At 38.4% G+C, this 18,544-nt stretch overlaps 1 protein-coding gene across 4 annotated transcripts in view; it reads left to right on the plus strand.

Moving 5' to 3' along the window:
- The window catches only part of NOL4 (nucleolar protein 4), a 193,456-nt gene that overhangs the window by 46,788 nt on the left and 128,124 nt on the right, over positions 1-18,544 (plus strand). For all 4 annotated transcript variants that reach the window (XM_032182971.1, XM_032182973.1, XM_032182972.1 and 1 more), the window contains exon 5: positions 1,719-1,851. In XM_032182971.1, coding sequence (XP_032038862.1) covers positions 1,719-1,851 — 133 coding nt within the window. The remainder of the gene's footprint in view (positions 1-1,718; positions 1,852-18,544) is intronic.

Genomic DNA, 18,544 nt, shown 5'->3' on the forward strand with positions numbered 1-18,544 from the left:
GCATAATGTTCCAGAAGATCTTAGGGAATTCATGTCTTGATCTTGCTTTATGAGAAAGCAGCATGCATTTTCCCTAAATCCCAGAACCAGCTTGTTGTGTACCTCAGCCCCATCTGTCTGGGGCTCAAGGCTGGTGGACACCAGCTCCCCATGCCCAGCTCACACAAGGGCATAGCTCTTTTATTTGCTGTTGCCTTATCTGGGGTGCTTAACACCCTGCCTGGGCAAAGGTAGAGAGGTACCGACTATAGAAGGCCTCACTTCTCCATTTCTTTTTTTTTTTTAAATAAAACTTTGAGAACAAGCTGTGTTTGTGCCATTACATGACATTGTCTTGCTGTGATGGTGCAGAACAATATCACCTTGCATGTTCTTCTCTAACCCCTGGATGGCAATTGGTATTGCCATCCTGGTTCAACAAGAAATACCTATGCAAGCTGGAAAAAACACCAAGATCCAAGAGAGGAATTGATCTAAGGGCCAAGTGCTTAGAAAGAAGAAAGCAATGGTAGCATCTGTAGAAACTAGTTCACAGTAAATACATGGTAAATCAAATTGTAAACTTTGCTTCTTTTATAGGTTACTTCTGGTAAGCAACCCAAACAACAGTCTGTTATTTGTTAAAACAAAGTTTTAATTTTGTTCATTTTTTGTTTGTTTTGATTTTAAAACAAAAAGGCTTATGTTAAATGGAAAAGTATTTTAAACTAATCTTTAAGGGATACAAAGTTATCTGCCTTATTTTTCTGTATGTACTTGAAATGGCTTTTCTTCACAACAGGAGTAATTATCTCAGAAAAATTGTTACTGAAAATATAGCACTGTAGGTTTGTATGTTGCCTCCACAGCTTACAGAATAAGACTTGTGAATGCTAAATTTTTAATCCATAAATGGTTGCATGAACTTCAGTCGGACCGAAACAAGTGAAATCGAACACATATTATACACATATTAAACACGTATGTGAACACTCATGGGACTAGATACAAAACTGTTTTGCTTGTGTAACTGGGGACAAACTTTCCAATTGTGACTTTTTGTACTCTGTTACCATCACTAGAAGAGTCTCTGTAATTGGACTTGATGGATAAGTCATATTAAAGACGTATGAGGTGGAATAAATTCCAAGTGATTTTCATGTGATTATATTACTTTGGTTTGCCATTGACTGTCGTTTGAGCATGGTAAACAATCTTCCTCATGTTCATAGATGCTTCTGTAAACACAATGGCAATGTAAAGGTGATGTCATGATAAGAGAATTTGGTTGTGGTTTCTTATTAGGTCAAGTTGCAATTTAGAAATATTTTACTGTAAGTGGTAAGCACAGGGTTACCTGCCTTGCTTCAGAAAGGTAGAAAATTCAGGCATGTAATGTGGAGAGCTCTCCCCAGCCATGCCTGAGTAACAAGGACTTTGCATGGGGTCTCTAGTTACAACCCTGTTTTACAAAATGCTATGGAAACAGATATGAGTGTGATTATGCAGTATCATCATAGTTGATCAAATTGCATTTGTCAGACTATCATATCACATAAATGTTGTGTGTTCCTTGCTCTTTATGTGCTTTGCTTGTTCACTTATATACATGAAGTATTACTATGTGAATGTATTCCATGTCAGGTATAAGTGAAATGAATTAGAGTGGGTAAGCTCCACATATAATGTGAACAGCATACAATATTTTCTGACATGTCTCTGAAACTTTCAAATTGCAGGATGAAAGCTCTATAGAAAGTGATGAATTTGATATGAGTGACTCTACTAGGATGTCAGCTGTGAACTCCGACCTCAGCTCAAATCTCGAAGAGAGAATGCAAAGTCCTCAGAATCTCCAAGGCCAGCAGGATGGTAAGGTTCTCTTTTCATACAGAAAATGTGGTATTGTCTTGTCTCTCTCCCATTCTGTGCCTTCATTTAGTACCTGCTGTGTCCTTTTCTTCATGGTGAGTTTCATTAGGTAATTTGAAATGCATGTTCCCTTTGTATCAGCATGAAGAGGATGAAGTTGGTTGTGTTTTTCCTTTCCTTTCCTTTCCTTTCCTTTCCTTTCCTTTCCTTTCCTTTCCTTTCCTTTCCTTTCCTTTCCTTTCCTTTCCTTTCCTTTCCTTTCCTTTCCTTTCCTTTCCTTTCCTTTCCTTTCCTTTCCTTTCCTTTCCTTTCCTTTCCTTTCCTTTCCTTTCCTTTCCTTTCCTTTCCTTTCCTTTCCTTTCCTTTCCTTTCCTTTCCTTTCCTTTCCTTTCCTTTCCTTTCCTTTCCTTTCCTTTCCTTTCCTTTCCTTTCCTTTCCTTTCCTTTCCTTTCCTTTCCTTTCCTTTCCCTTCCCTTCCCTTCCCTTCCCTTCCCTTCCCTTCCCTTCCCTTCCCTTCCCTTCCCTTCCCTTCCCTTCCCTTCCCTTCCCTTCCCTTCCCTTCCCTTCCCTTCCCTTCCCTTCCCTTCCCTTCCCTTCCCTTCCCTTCCCTTCCCTTCCCTTCCCTTCCCTTCCCTTCCCTTCCCTTCCCTTCCCTTCCCTTCCCTTCCCTTCCCTTCCCTTTCCTCTTTTTTTTTTTTTTTTTTTTTTTCCAAGTTAATTTACTTGTTGCTTAGGCAACAGGTGAGTGCTTAGATCACTATATGTAAAGTGTTATTATTTTATTATTTTTATATATGAAATGTGACCATACGCAGGCATAAAATGATATGAAACTCAAACCTTTCCAGGGCAATCCAGAAAGCTGAGAAAGTTGGTTTTGGTAGTTGAAATGAGAGAGAAGAGAGAAGAAGTATGTAACAGAAGAGTAGTTGTTTGAGAGCTAGGAACGGGATGTGATATTCAGAAAATAGGATTGAAAAGACAAACTCCAACAGAGAAATAGAGGTAATAGAAGAGAAAATGCAACCAGCAGCATTGTAACTGAATGTTAGTTATTTCTAGGTTAGTTGCAAGATGAAGCTAATTTGTTGTTGAAAGAGATAGAAGTTTTACTTTGCACAGAAGGAGCACAAATGAGTACTCTGATTTCGGCCCTTGCTACAGAATGAGTTAGATAGGCCTGGTTTGAAGTGAAATTTCTCCTTGGGGATGGAGCTCATGCACAGCCTCTGTTATACAGCATGTTAAGGTGGCCCATGGGTGGCATATGAATGTGCAACACCCAAAGTGCAGGTGTTTTCTGTGGCTATCAAAATCAACATATTGGTATTCTGTACTGTGTGATTTCCTGAACATGTGTGCCAATTCAGAAGGGCTTCTTATATTTCTCCTGAACACTATATATATGGAATTTGATGGTTAAGCTGGATTCTTTCCACTTTTTGCATCATCACCGGTTGTTAGCTTGTAAGCTATGTATGTTAGAAGGTGTGTGTGTTACACAGTGGCTGATAGGATCTGGTTATGGGCATGACCTTCTGCTGTGTTGCTCTCCAGACAAATAAAGGAGAAGGACGTTTATTATAATTTCCTAGGCAATTCTGCACAAGAAGCAGGGGAAGCCAGTTCGCTTTCCCGCTGAAGTCTGACTTTTCAGGGCTAATATGTAATAATACAGTTAACTTAGAGTTTTCAGGGATTCTTTGGAAGGTGTCTGTTTTATGTGTCTGTCTTTTGGTGAAAACTGTGCTTTAGAGGTTATCACTTACACATATACTCAATCTATTTCACATATGAAGTATTTCTTAATAGTAATTGCGTGCACGTGTAACTCTGAAGTAAAACTCACAGCTCAGTGCCACAACTTGGAGAAATGCCTATCATACATGTCTTAATACATTCTGCTACCAGAGTAATGCTCCACATCTGATCATAGAAGAACATATGTACAAAAGATAAAACGCTGCTAATCTGTCACTTGCTATTTAAAATCTGTGGCAAATAAATGCACTATGGTCTTTGAACTACAGGTAGTGTAATCTTACAGAATTGCTTTAAGTCTCTCTGCTTTCCCTCCTCTCCTCCCACATGGCAGTTGCTCACCTTCTTAAGGCAATACTATTTTTTTGTTACTTCTTCTGGCTAAAGCATCTGCTGATAGAGAGATTTGAAATAACAGCTCTGCCTGTCTCATGGTTTTCCTGTGTTAGATGCTATCAGGTAGCAAACCTGAGTGTGGCCAGTTATAGCAATTCTGTGTTTCAAGGTATTGGAGAAGAGGCTGAAGAAGAATCTGGAAGACATTAGAGAAGGGAAGAAGGGGCAGGAAAGAAGAATGCTAGGAGAGGGCAGGAAAAAAAAAAAAAAAAAGATTGGAGGAAATTAATGAACAATGGAACATAGGGAAAGAAGCAGAACAGGAAGGAAAGACAAAGGGGAGCTTAAATGAACCTAACAGTAGCATTCCTTTTGCTGTCACAGCTTCTACTGTAAAATTTCACAAATTTAATACTTAATTATAGTGTATGCCCACCCAAATTATCACTTAAGCATAAATGTGTGCCTGAAGCGATTCCTTCTCCTTTCCCTTGAACTGTTTTGTATGTCCATGAGAGTTTATGTCAGCCACCACATACAGTCTACTGGTAAAGACACCTGATGTGTGGTTTATCTGGAATGTGTTTGCTGCATTCTGGCAGGTGGAAACTTACTGCTGTGTGTGATTGCCCACGCACACCTGGTTGGGAATGGTGCCTGTGGTGGAACGGGACGGCTGCCACAAATGTACTCTTGCTGGTAGAATGATTTGCTAATGGGAATCGTTTGCTAACGGGAGTTACTGCTGTCTGGGTTGGATTAGTGACAGATCCAGAAGTGGTGTGTTCTGCCACTGGACATTTGCATGGCTTTCCATACAAGCTGGTGTAAGAATATTTTGCGATATCTAGCATTCTTTTCCCATGTATTTCCACTGATTAATGCTACAATATAAACAGTCAGTGTACCCTAGAGGAACGCAGTAGTGGGTGTGACCATGCTAACAAGGGATAGATGGAGACACTTCCAGTTCAGTTTGTCAGAGCACCATGAAACGTCAGCCCTACATTAAGGGAACAAAATGCTTTCATACCCTCTTATCTGCGGCTATACCTGTATTGTATTCAATCACGTATGTGGCTTTGGAACGCCATTGCAGAGATCATGCTAGAAAATTTGGCCTGCAGTTTCTCAACATCTTCTAGTCTAGTACCCTGCGTTCTCTGTTTCTTATGGTTACATCATTTGAACCTGAGCAGAATTAAGAAAATATGAGAGCAACCCACAGTGTTGGGTGAAAGCACTGAAAGCAATTGACTTCTTCATCCAGGAATACCATGGTCAGCAGGAAACTGTTGAGGAGGAGGACACAGAGAGGGAAGGTGTGTGTTTGCTTGCAGTGGATGCGTGTTGGTACTGCACAAGAGTCCAGGGCTCAGCAAATGTACCAAGGCTTTGTATAATTCCCTGCATAAAGAATATTAGATTGAAATGGAAAGAAGAACTGAGAAAAAAAAAAAAAAAGTAGAGAGAGATGGTGAATTCTGTCCATAGCAGTGAAACCACCACAGCACTGTGAAGGACAGTTCCCACTTTAAAATTAGCCTTTGTGTGCTTTTAAATAACAGGGCCTTGAGTCACACCTGCTGGTGGATGGCTGAAAATAGCATTGTGAGCACCTGCAGGGCTGCTGCAACTATGGGGGAGGAGTTGGAAAAGAGCTGCTGCTCTTCCCTGGGGAGTTAGAAAAGGAAAACATCTCTAATATGCAGTTGGTTTGTTCCCCAGCTGGGAATGGGGTAGGGCTATCTGGTTACCAGTCCCTGGGAGCTGCTTTTTCTAGCAGCAAGCTGGATAATAGGGCTGCAAATTGCCAAAGTGTTCCTTTCTCTTTTGTACCCCCTCCTCTTGTTCACCCCTGTTTTCTTGTTTACCTACTCTGGGAGTCTTGTCTGTGTCCTGTCTGTTTCCTTATAGGTATAAATGCTACAGCTCCCTTGTCCTAAGCTGGATCTTGGGGTGAGTGCTGCACACTGCTCATCTGCAGGCAAAGCTCCCACATGACAGCTGTCTTTGATTCTCCTTTTTTCTAATAATGCTCTAGGGACTTGGATGCGAGTGGATCAAAACCTTTTGCTCTTGTCTCAAACTGCAGGCAGCATGCAAGGTTTGCCAACTGAGTCTGAAACAAAGGAGATACACTTTTTTTTTTATATATATATATAATTAGGAATTCAGTGCTTCAACCTGTACAAAATGATTTCTGTAGCAAAAAAAAAAAAAAAAAAGGATCTCTAGACAGGTCTGTCTGAAGGGCAACAAGATGATCTGCCCAGAGGCAAAACGGGAGTCTGGTTGCCCTTGCCTGCTAGCTGGAGCTCTGTGCAGAACAGCTGAGTGTGCTTTGTTCACTTGTGGTGGTGGTTCATTGGTGACTAAGGCACAGGAGCAGAGCAGGGGGGCTCTAGTTAGAGGAAACAAGAAACACGCACAGTTCTGTCCCTAGAAGTAACAAGGGGCTAAATTGGATACCTCACCAGGTGAACTATCAAATAAAAATCAGAGATGAGGCTATTTGTAAGTCCATGCAAGATGGAGAATTCTCCTATTTGCAGTTTTTCTCACTCTACTGAGGTGCAGCAAAACATTTGAATGCTTTGTTTGGATTTGGGTCAAGGGATTATGTTCTCTTCAGTCCAGTTTGTAGAAAATGATAGTTATGTGTGTATACATATTTATATAGAAATACCCCTCACAGACATTGTATGGAGACTGTGCTTATGGAGTCTAGTTATGACAAAATGTGTCATGATTTAACCTTTGACAGGGGTTGTAATATAACCTTAGACATGGAGATCAGTAATAAGCTTTTCCCATTTTCTTTTTCAATTTACAGAAAATTGGGCAATAGTACTGTAATGTAGTGGAGGAGTATTCCTTCAAGTAGCTTGTGAGCATTTGGATGGTGCCAATTCTTTTTTCCATAGCATGCTTAAGTTGCCAGGCTTTACACAGTGTATATTTAGGAAGTGCTTGAGGTTTACTTTAGCTGTTCCCTTCACTCATATGGTGTTTGTGGTAGATGGAAGTTTTGGATCATCTAAATACCTGTTTTCTACATCAAAGATGTAATCTTTAGTCAACAGCTTGACTTGAAACAAGTAGCCAATTAAATTGTTAAATCTGTTTGTCTGTGCAAGAGTGCAGAGTTTATTAGACCCGTGCTTGCCATTGTTTTGTTGTCTCTGAACTGAACCCTAGCCAAGTTTTTAATCCATCTTCCCCTTCTGAATTGGTTATACTGTAGCAGTTCTTTCTGCTTTTATCTTTATTCCACTAAACCTGGACTCTCTGTCTTACAATACTGACTTTTCCTTTTTCACAATGTAATTTAAGTGAGATGCATGGGTTCAAACACCAAGTGAGATGTATGGGTTCAGACCAAAGTGAAGACAGATTGGCAAAGGAGCATACTGGTGTAAATCCTCCCTGCTGTTGCCTATGTTTTGACTGTGCTATTGATGTAGAGTAAAGTGAGTGGTAACAAAGCCAACATGAGAGCAGAAGATTCTCAGCACTAAACCCATTGCAATCTTTTTGTTGCTATTTAAGAAGTCTCTGTGGAAACTTATTGTAAAATAATTTTGTAAATTAATTTTAAATTAAGGGGTATTGTGCCTTTAACTTCTGTTCAAACATTGAAAGGTTTTCCAGATAGGCTTGTTGTATATGAGGTCTAGTTGTGCTCAGTTTCAGCAATGGACCACAGAAGATTAGCCCAAATGTTTGCAGGGTTTGCTCGTCTTTTACTTAGAATCTTGACATCTTTAGGCTTCAAAACAAAGCACCTGACATTTCTATAGTGCATAGGATGGACTGAAATTACCACCCAAAGTCATAAAGCTGTAATAGCTTGTGCTATTAAACATAAAATGAAAAGCAGCCTGCTAATTTTCCTTCATGCAACCTCATGTACTTGTAGAAAGCCTTTTAATGTGGGGGATTTTCTGTGGCTTGACTGGTTTTATTTGCAATTTGTAGATCATACCAACACAGCTATAATGCTATAAAAGTTGCTTATTATGCTTGTATTTTATACAGGACATTAGGTTAATAAGCATTTTACTCTAAAGCACAAGGTAATTTTTGCTTAATAGTGTGGGTTTGGGCTGATTAAGAGTGGAGGATGTAGCACTGTTAGCTTATAAAAAGCATAGAAAAACAACTGCTACTTTACTGTTTTTTGTTCATTTTCAAAATGGCAGAGCATATAAACTTGCATTCAAGTTGGGGCCAGGAGAGATTCTTAATTTTGAGATATATTCAGACTTTCTGGTCTTGCTCAAGCCAGTGACACCTGTGACATTTTGGGCAACAATTTCTATTCATATAATGAGTAAGGATGAAACAATAAATACTAGCATTCTGAATGAGATCTATGATACCTGTCTGTCTCATGGAAATGGAAAAGAAGAGACACATAGCATCAAAGCAGTGCTGATAATATAGTACCTTATGCACAGTGTTTTGTGATCTTGCTCTAATTTCGCTGGAGAGGAAAGATCTCCTGTATGGACAGGTTTTACCTTTCCCTTATTCTGGGAGGTTGAGCAGATGCAGCAGAGGATGAATGAGGGCAACAAACACATAGCACGTCCCAAAGATGAGGGCTGAGACAAACTTGCAAGAGGGAATGAGGAAGGTCTCTGCTTCTGCTGCCCAGCAATCTGTTCTGAGGATAAGCAAAGGTCTCCTGTGTCTGCAGTTGTCAATCTGCTGCCTCTCACAAGCACCAGCTTCATTACCAAATAAAGCACGAGATAGCAGAGTCACATATGCATGTTGCTGAATAAGTCTTTGGGCTGCACTGAAGTGTTATCTTACTCTTGTCAAAATTACAGAGGTTTTTTTACACAGGGAATCAGGTATAATACATGGCTCTATTTGAGAAAATTAATATCATTTTCACCTAAGCAGAGTTAAAGTGGACCTGAGAACTTGGCATACAATAATACTATTATTTTGTTTCAGTGAAGCTACACCTGGGGTGATTTGGCCCATCAGGTTTGCTTTGATGTAACTTGATTTGCACAAATACATTTAAGAGAGTTTTTTTTTAAGAAAGCTGAAACAAGAACAGAAATCCAGACAATTGTACAAATCTCATTCCACTGGCACTTTAATGACTTCTTTGGAGATGACACGTTATCGGTGTGAATGGTGCTACAAGTGACACTGAAAGGACTCCTGAACACTGTTACGATGTCAGTGATAATGCATTGTACTGAGCCTGTGCAATGGCTTGATGTATGAATGGCGCTGCTGTATTAGAAACTTTCAGTCCTTGGGATTATTAAGGGTTCTCTGGAGTACTGGATGGACTTTTCAACAAATGAAGTATGTTAATGTACTGGCTACTTCTTACAAGGCAGCTGATACTTGCACTGTCATCAGAGGGCTGAGTAGATTGATGAGGCTCTTCTACAGTCTGATAGATAAAAGCCTGCCTTTGACTCCTTGTACAACTATATATGTTAAGTATTAAGCAACAGTGTTTCTCCGTGCAGATTAATGATAAATGAATACATGGCTAAGACCAGAACTTCAATAACTGGGTGGACCTGCCTAATTCATTTGCTGATTGCAGCTTCATAGTCATCTTGTGAGTTGGTTGGGCTGAATGTCTTTCCCTGTACATTTTAATTCTAACTGTCTTTTCTTATTTATTTTTTATAACGTGTTCTTTTTTTTTTGACTTTTTTTTTTTTTTTTTTTTTTTTTTTAAGATCTTATACTGTAATTAGTTGCAGAGACTAAAATATTATTAAATGTGAATTATGCATTTCATAGGCTCTCAGCTACAGTGTGACTGGTCTGTTGCAAGCAGGGAACAATTCCATTTCCCGCACCACCCTCCCAGCTGCACAACTGTCACTTTCCATTACGCTTGCCTTGAACAATTGAGTGTGGCTTGTAATGACAATAATTGCCTCAAAATTGTTTGTCATGTTTGGCTTGTTAGCAACAAACTACTAACTGTTGGTTACAATCAAGTTCTCAGCTATTATTCCATAATTACATAAGGGAATACTTTCAGCCAATAATAGTTCTGAAATGAGAATTATCTTCTCACAAATAATGCTAAAATGCTTGCAGGCCATTCACTCTATTCACAGCCACATTTTTTTTTTTTTTTTAACGTGAGCAATCTAGTGTTAAGTGAAGCCTACTCCTGTGTAAAAGGTTTGCCTCAGACCTGTATCCGCTTACATCTTCAAAACACGTCTGCAGGTTACATCAGTGTTGTACAAGTCCTCTGTTAATAGATGTCTCACTTTGGCAACAGTGCTAACCCATCAAGCTCTCTCTTCCTTACGTAGGTACTAAAAAGAGCCAATTTGCTTTTAATTTCAATATGCAACTCATTGTAACTAAGCTTAGAAGGATTTCTGAAAATGCTAGTTTGGTTTTGGTTGATTTTTTTTTTTCCCCTTAACTTAGCATTCTTCAGGCTTTTTCTTCGCATTTAATTTTGCTTTCCACTTTATCCTTTTGTAGGTAACAGTTGACTTTAGTAGGAGCTATGTACAGAGATGGTTTGATTGAATTTGGTTTGCTTCATTACAGTATAGTTAGAGTTTTTTTGATAATTATGATTAAAATATATGGTAGACATTGATTCCACATTTTTTTTCCCAATTACATTTAATGTAGAAAAATATTTTTTTTTCAGTTAAAGTAATATACTTTAAAGAGGATTAAATATAGCCATTATTTCTTTACTTAGCTATATTTTATTTAAGAAAGAAAGTGTTTTTTTTTTTTTTTTTTTTTTTTTTTTTTTTCTGAACAGGAAATTCCCTGAAGACACTGGGCTATCTTGCAATTTTTTTAATGGAAATTTAAAATGTATCTTACTTGATTTTTTTTTCATGCTGAAAGTTTAAAATTAGAAGTCATTTGCTAACTAAACACAAATACTTCATCTGCAAAAAGAGAGCAGTACTTTTTCAGCACTACAGAACTTTGTAATATTTAACACAGAGTAAGTAGATATATAAATTTTCCTGAGATCTATGAAACAGTGTTTTCAAATAATTGATTTCATCTTGCTAAATAGTAACCACATTCATTATTCTGAGGCAGAGAGACAACCTATTTTTAACACTTCTTAATAACAGGAAGGAAGAAATATATAATATTTCCAGAATTTTCAGGATAGGCTGAACTTTAACAATCTCTTCCAATTACTCGTGAATTCTCATAACGTGGTTACTGAGAGAAAGCAAAAAGTGATAGTTTTCAGGTTGACTGGAAACAGAAGAAAAATATACAAATAATTAGACAACATCAAGACAGATTAAAATGCAGACAGGCTTTTTTACAAATTCATTTAGCAGTTGGTGACTGGCTCGCAGCATACTGGGGGGAGTTCGAGGCTCAAGCAGTCTCCTGCATGCCAGGTGGGCACTGAAGGAACACCCAGACAGACAGACAGGCAAACTTCATTAGCTACTCAACCCACCTGGGTTAATGCTGTGGAGGAAGACACCTCATTTGTGCGTTTTGTGAATTGTACTTAAGTGATGCTGAGAAACCAATCCAGAGCCTCAACATTAACGGTTGGCATTCCCATTAGAATATATTCAGATAAAAGGTGGCAGCATAAAGGAAGAATACAAATTTATGTTATTTACAATTTTCAGAGTTAGGTACACAGAAAGGAAAGGAAATTAATGCATTATGTCAGCTCCGAGAAACTTTTCTCCATTTCCATCATTAAGCAACTCATTAGTGCACTTCGTTGCAACTAGAGCATGGCTCTCCAGCAGAAGCATTTCCCTGAGATCAGTCTCTACTGCAGACTTCCTTGGTCATAGGCATATTTGCATCTTTACCTCTTATGTCCTTCCTCAGATCTTCAGTTTAATTTCAGTTTTTACAAACCAATTTCTCATGAACTGAATCTAGGAGTCAGCTTAACACATGTCTGAGAGAACTAGTGATGGCATCTACCAAGCTTCTAACAGTCCTGATGTCCCATGTGCTTTACTGGGTGGGGCTGTTCCCTAAGAAGATGGTAGAGTGATTCCTGTTAGTAACTGTTCCAGGTCCCTACTGGAAACAAAAGGTTAAACTTGTGTATGAAGCAATAATTATATCTGACTGGAAGGTGAAGTTCAAACCTTTCTCTTTAGCTTTTCATACTCTGAAACTTGGATTTCACATCACTATAGACATGGGCAAGGATATTTGAATGAGATCATAAACAAGGAAAAATGATGTGGTTCATTAGCAGCTTTTAAATAAGGCAAGAGTAATGAGTACTTTGGGGTGATAATTGATTAGAAAATTTGATTCTGTGCTTTGAGAAAGGGTGTGATAAAACCGTGATATCAATGGACTGGTTTGAATTCTTAGTAATGATAATTGCTATTATTGGTTAGATGGGAAAATAGGAGATAGAGCAGGGAATATTTTTATTTTTTCTTTGCAAAGACAACAAATGACATTTCAGTTACATGTAGTTACTCTTCCAAGAAGAACCAAAATAAGAACTGTACTAAAAATTTTAATGACTTAATTGGTAAAGACATGCAGTGGGTTTGTTATGTCGCACTGTTTAAGTGTCTCTTGGATGATTATCCTGAAGGCAGCTGAAGCTGCAGCCTATCAAAGAGAGGATGAAGAGACAGAACTACAAGATGTGAGGACTCTCGATGTGAATTACCTGCAATGGGGAAAATAGACCCTCTTCAAGAGGTGTGATGCAAATAGTGAGAGCAGCCAGATGGTCTAGAGAGGCTGAGAGTAAATGTAAGCAAAAAATGTTGTGAAGTGTCTTTTAAAAAGACTCCTTGTTTGTGTATAAAGAACCTATAAATAATATTGAATACTTTACAGGTCTATATCTATCTTCTTGATCAAGGATTTCTATCTGTCTAAAAAAAATAAAAACTGGTCTGAAAATTGGTAACTTTTTCTAAATAACCCTTTCAGTTAACTCTCCAAAGACCATATTTTAATGAAATGTTCAAAAGAACTTTCACCCCTAGTGACCTGACTTTTGGAAATTGCATCCTGCATGATCATGTCAAAAAAATAAGTGTGCAACTAAAACCTTACTAAAGTCAACAGTAAGAATTTCTACAAAGTCCAGTGCAGAAAAGGTTTTGTTTTTCACATTTTCATAGTAGGTTCCAAGCAGCTGAAGAGATCCTGTAGTAGTTAATGTGGATGACAAAATTGTCAATGGTTCTTTAATTAAACCATCAATGCAGTTTATGTGGAGATGATAAGCTTGAGATGATATTTAGTGAGTTAGCCAGGCTCTGCCTGTGTTCCTGTATCTTCCTTTCTTCTTTCTGCTACATTTCTGCAATTCTGCACTGGGTGTTATGTGTGCTTTCTAGGAACTATGCAACTGCTTAGATTCCTGGCTCAGACTATAATCCCTGCTACAACTGTAATCACAGACTTGTAGTTGCACATATTGTTATATCTCCTGCAAATAGGCTCTATTTTAATTAAAAGCATGGATGTTGTAAAGCCTGTTAACAAGGACAAATATTTTTCTGTTCTCTGAATCAGCTACTCAGCAGCATGCTTCCTTTCATTCCCTGGAAAAAAAAAAAAAAAAAAAAAGAACCTAAGATTGCTTACCCAAAGAAATAGGGAAATAGGGAAATGGTGGTGAAAACATTAAAAGGCATCTGCTATTGGTAGATTTTGAAAAACAAGATGACAGCCTGGCCAAGTTCTCCCTGTTGATTTAAAAAAGAGGGTTCTGAGTGATTTTTGAACATAATTTTCTCTGTTGGCATTGTACAGTGTTGATTTCAGTAGAACCTTACTGAAATGCAGCTTTGCAAAGGAGAGGGTGGACAAGGTAAAACAATTGTTTTTCTGATAAATAATTCTTCACCAGCTAGGAAACCATGTATACCGCTGGCCTTCCAGCCTTTTACAAGCAGCTCAGACACTGCTATGGCCACACAGAAGAACAAGTTTCTGTGCAAAAGAGCTTCTACTGCATAGATAATTTACTTGAGTGGGTAGCAGTAGATTATTAGTCTTTTCTGTTTCTGTTTTTTAGTAGTGTGATTGGTAGTCTGGGGGGCGGTGATGTTCAATCTATTCAGGCTGGATTTGATTTTGCTTTCTGCTGTTTCTGTTGTTGCTTAGTACAATCCTCTGTTAGTAGAAGAGGATGCTGCAATAACACTTCAGAAGGGAAGGCTGGAGGGGGTTCCACATCTGATAAGTGTTCCACCAAACAGGAATGCTATAATAGAAATAAAGCCCATTGCTTCTTAGTTGAAGCAATGAATGAAGGTTGTAGGATCTTGTATAACACAAGGGCTGGCTAATTCATGCGGATAAACAGACTAGCTAGTAAGACCCCAAACCTACCTTATCATCAAGCACATATATATGATGGAGGGAGCAAGTGTTGGTGTTACTAGTATCTTTCCCTTTTTTCTTTGTATACAGATAGATGGTCAATAACTTTGTTTTTTAAACCATTTATGCCCTGCACTGGACTACAATTTTGCCCTGAACTGTTATTTCTCTGAATAACAATGAGTTTCTGAGACATTCCTGTCTTGTGGATCAGAAAGAAATCCAGTTTGACTACTTCTTAGGAATGGTGGAATTAGCTACGCTTTGACTATAAATGAAAAAATAAGGAGAAAACCACCCTCCAGACTTTTCCATTGTTTCTGCTCAGACTGAAAACTGTCCTCCTTCAGCACCTTTCAAGGCAGTAAAATGTTATTTATTCTTCTTTCCTATGTAAGCATGTGGTGGATACCTTCTCATATGTTTCTGCTTGGCTGTATGCACAAGTGTGAACAGGAATCAGTTCTGAGGAAAAATCCAGAGAGCAAAGGGTTGAAAAGACTGCTTAGGGAGTGGCAGAAATTGAGCTAGCCAACTTGACAAGGTTATTTTTCCAGCAGTGTTTATTAAAAATATCTATTAAAAATAAAGTTAGTATCGAACCTCTGGCCCTCTTGTATATTCCATTACACAGTATGGAACAAGAACAAAACTAATTCAAATATACACAGAAGTATCAATTTCTGTGAATAGATTTTATGTTTATACATTCTATACCCCTATTTATAAATCTGTGTTACCCTTATCAAATATATATCTCTTTCTGTACTCATCTATTTCAACAAAATGAAATGATCACTGAAAAGAGATAGATCTTTATGATATGGGAATCTGTTATTAAGCAGATGCTACATTTTTCTGTGCTCTAGAGACCATCCCAGACTGTTCAGAAATACCACAGACTTGAATTTCTGGAAGGGTCAGTTCTGTGAATGCCAAATCCAATCAGAGCCAAACACTTCTTGAATTTCCAAGACACGCACACACACAAAAAAATTATATATATTTATATATATATATAGCTTTCTTGTTGTTCTGATGTGAGTGGAAAAGATTTTGATTGAATGCATTTTCAGACAAGTCACAAGGTGTGTGCCATCTCAGACAGCTTGTGTTTTCCTGTTCAACACACGCAACAGCAAGAAATAGTGGCTGTCAGCATCTGAAGCTCTTATCACAATATTGCAGGTTGTACCTGAGAGGCAGCTGTAGCTACAACAGCTTAACAGTTCATTCTTCTTCCAGGGAAGAAATGTCAAAAATAAATCTGGATGACTATCTTGTAGAAGGTTCCATAGCGAAGCCCATGTGAAACCTATCTACGCATATATGAAACCTATTGTGAAACCCTTTCCTTCCCTCAAAATTCTTTCCTATTATAGGATGGTACCCATATTAAGGGTTTCCTCCTGGAACTGTTTCTGATGGTGCTTTGCAGGTCAGGTCAGAAGTCTCATGGAGAACACAAAGATGGTGTGCACTTGATAATTGGTACTGGTGAGTAAATGCTCTCCTGAGGTTTAGCCAGGGCAATTCTTTAGGTGTTTTTCTAAGATCATAGAACCATAGAACATCCTCAGCTTCTTGAACTCCAGCAGGCTCCATGCCATGACCACTGCCCTGGGTGAGCCTGTCCCAGTGCCCAGTGATGATAGTGGTAATCAAGGCAAGAACTCATAAACTCCATACCTTTTAAGGCCTGTGCCAAAAAGGAAAGGAGACTTCTGGCTCATTACAGGTGGAAGATTATTAGTTTATTTTTGCTGCTGTAGCAAAGTGCCCAAGTGGGCAGCCACTAACATAGCATTTTGAAAGGTCCTAAAATTTAGACTGGGTTGAGTAATTTAATGTTGAATGTTTTTGTTACAGGGAGACCACCAGGAATCAATTCCTTCCTCCTACCACCTTTCATTTGTTCACTTTCATTTTTTAAAGACCATTTTTCCATCATGTAAACATCAAGACAGATAGGGAGAGAGATGGACTGGGGACCGAAAGAGTTTTTGCATTAGTGTCAGGGTGATAAAGAACATTTTTTTTTCATAGCTTCCTGTAGTTATTGGTGAAGAACTTCAAGGTTTTTTTCTCTCCAGGGTGAGAGTTATTGCAGGAAAGAAATAATTTTCAAAACAATCCTTAGCTCACAGTCTAAGGAATATTTTTCCTCAGTACTGCGTATTTGGTTATTTGCCAACAGTAACCATGTAGTATCAAAGAAGAATGGTAGTAAAGGATGGGGACTAGTGGTTGTAAGACATGAGATCAGAATGAGGTAGAGCAAATAAAAAGGTAAGATCTCTTCGTGCTGATTTCTGCTTGGGATTCCGAGTATGAGAAGAGAAAGTTTTAGAAGCAAGCAAAAACAGTTTTCCAAAGAGTTGTCCGGAAGACAGGAAGAGAGGCAGCAGTGAGGGCCTGGCAGAGACATAACTGGTAGTTAGACATCTAACTCCTGCAGAGATGTAGCAGGAGAGAGAGCACTTTTCTGCCATTTATGCCTTTGAAAATGCTGCTCTTGGTGAAGGTTTGCAAGTTCTCTTGCAGTGACTCCATGAAGAAGCTGTATAACAGAATTACTTGTCAGTGTGTGAAAGAAAAATGTCAGTGCAGGCAAATGTCTTGCATCATATTCTCAGTGGGCCTACACTACTTTAGAGCAAATGAGGTTCCGACCTTGTTTAAAAACAGCTGTTATTTTCTGTCCACAATATTGATTTCTGCGATAGCTGATAGTTGGTTGTCCTTACATCCTTGTAAGTATGAAAAATGTAATGTTAACCTAAGTATTAGGCACATTTTATAAGTCCAGTGTACTGGGGTAATACAAAAATCTGCTGAAGTTCACTTGCTTTCCCTTCTGATCTTCAAATGGTGAAGAAACCAAATAGATGTTTGTGGTAAATGCTTGCTTGATTTCAGTACAACAAAATCTGTTCGGGAATGCCAGCTAGTCAGTAACACAGCATAAATGGCATGCTGCATTATGTTGTCTAAATTCCAGAAGAGATGCTGTCACCTCTTCCACCCACCCTGTACATGTGGAATATCTTTTCAAAGCAATCTGAGGGTGTTTGCCTGTGCATTTAAATTGAAGCCCTGATTCAGTAGTTTTATTGTTCTAAGTAGTAATACTAAAGGAAGTGTTTTCAGTTGGGAACATTTGGGGGAATATTACCATCTTTGTCAAATGTACCCATCCATACAACAAGAGTGGCAGCAATTTCTAATGACTCAGAACATCATGAATCCAGAATGTTTAGAGATATTAGCTGGGATAGCAAAGCTTAGAAAGGTTACTTTCCTATCTCCCTAGTTAAATCTGAAGGCCAATGGAACTGAGGAAATGAAGTAAGGATGAGATTTAGAAGAATGTCCACTGCCTTGAGTCACAGTACTACATGTCTTTTAGAACCTGGAGGTATCAGAAATTGCCACTAATATGACTGAAGGCCAGAACATAGATTGCAAAAATTAAAAAAAAAAAAAAGGTGGGGGGAGGGCGCTGTAAAATAATCTAAAGACGGTACTCCAAAGGATACATTTCAGATTATAAACTGAGTTACCGGTTTGGGGAATTTATTGACGCTTTAAGAAATGTGCCCAAGGACTCTGGTGAATGAGTAAAGAAAAGGGAGAATGTTAGTATCATATTGCTCACATGAGAGTGAATGGAGGTGTTGGAGTTTTTTTGACATCTATAATCTGTAATAGGAGTGAGTTACAGAGTCAGTGGAAAAAGTTCTATCCTATGTTAAATCTGCACTATTCTTTAACAAAATTTGACAAGCTTTCAGAAGAAGGGATTTTTTTGGCCCTGAAAACTACAAATAACTTGTATTCATTTTTTTTTTTTTTTTTCCTGGATGTTCATACTGATTCAGCACTGACTATATATAGATTTTTCTTTTCTTTTGACAAATCCACTCCTCTGATGTTATTGAGGAGCAGCTTTCAGACTACGCTGGAAATCTGAATGGTATTTTAAGATCCACCTACATCTTATGAGATAGTCTTTACTACTCTAAATTAGATTCTGTAAACATGTCAAATATGAGAATGGGTGGATTGGCCAAAGGTGTCTGAAGTAGAAGCCTTTTCTTTCTGCATGCTACAGCTCAGCTCAGCCTGAAGCATGATAGGCACTTTTAGTGACACATTCACACAGGAAAGAAGAGGATAGCTGTGAAGATAGGCCAGAAACTTCCTCTGCTTGTTGTATGACATGGTTACATAAAAAGCCATATGGAAGCTG

The sequence above is a fragment of the Aythya fuligula genome, chromosome 2 (assembly GCF_009819795.1).
Source record: "Aythya fuligula isolate bAytFul2 chromosome 2, bAytFul2.pri, whole genome shotgun sequence".
NCBI classification, from domain to species: Eukaryota; Metazoa; Chordata; class Aves; order Anseriformes; family Anatidae; genus Aythya; species Aythya fuligula.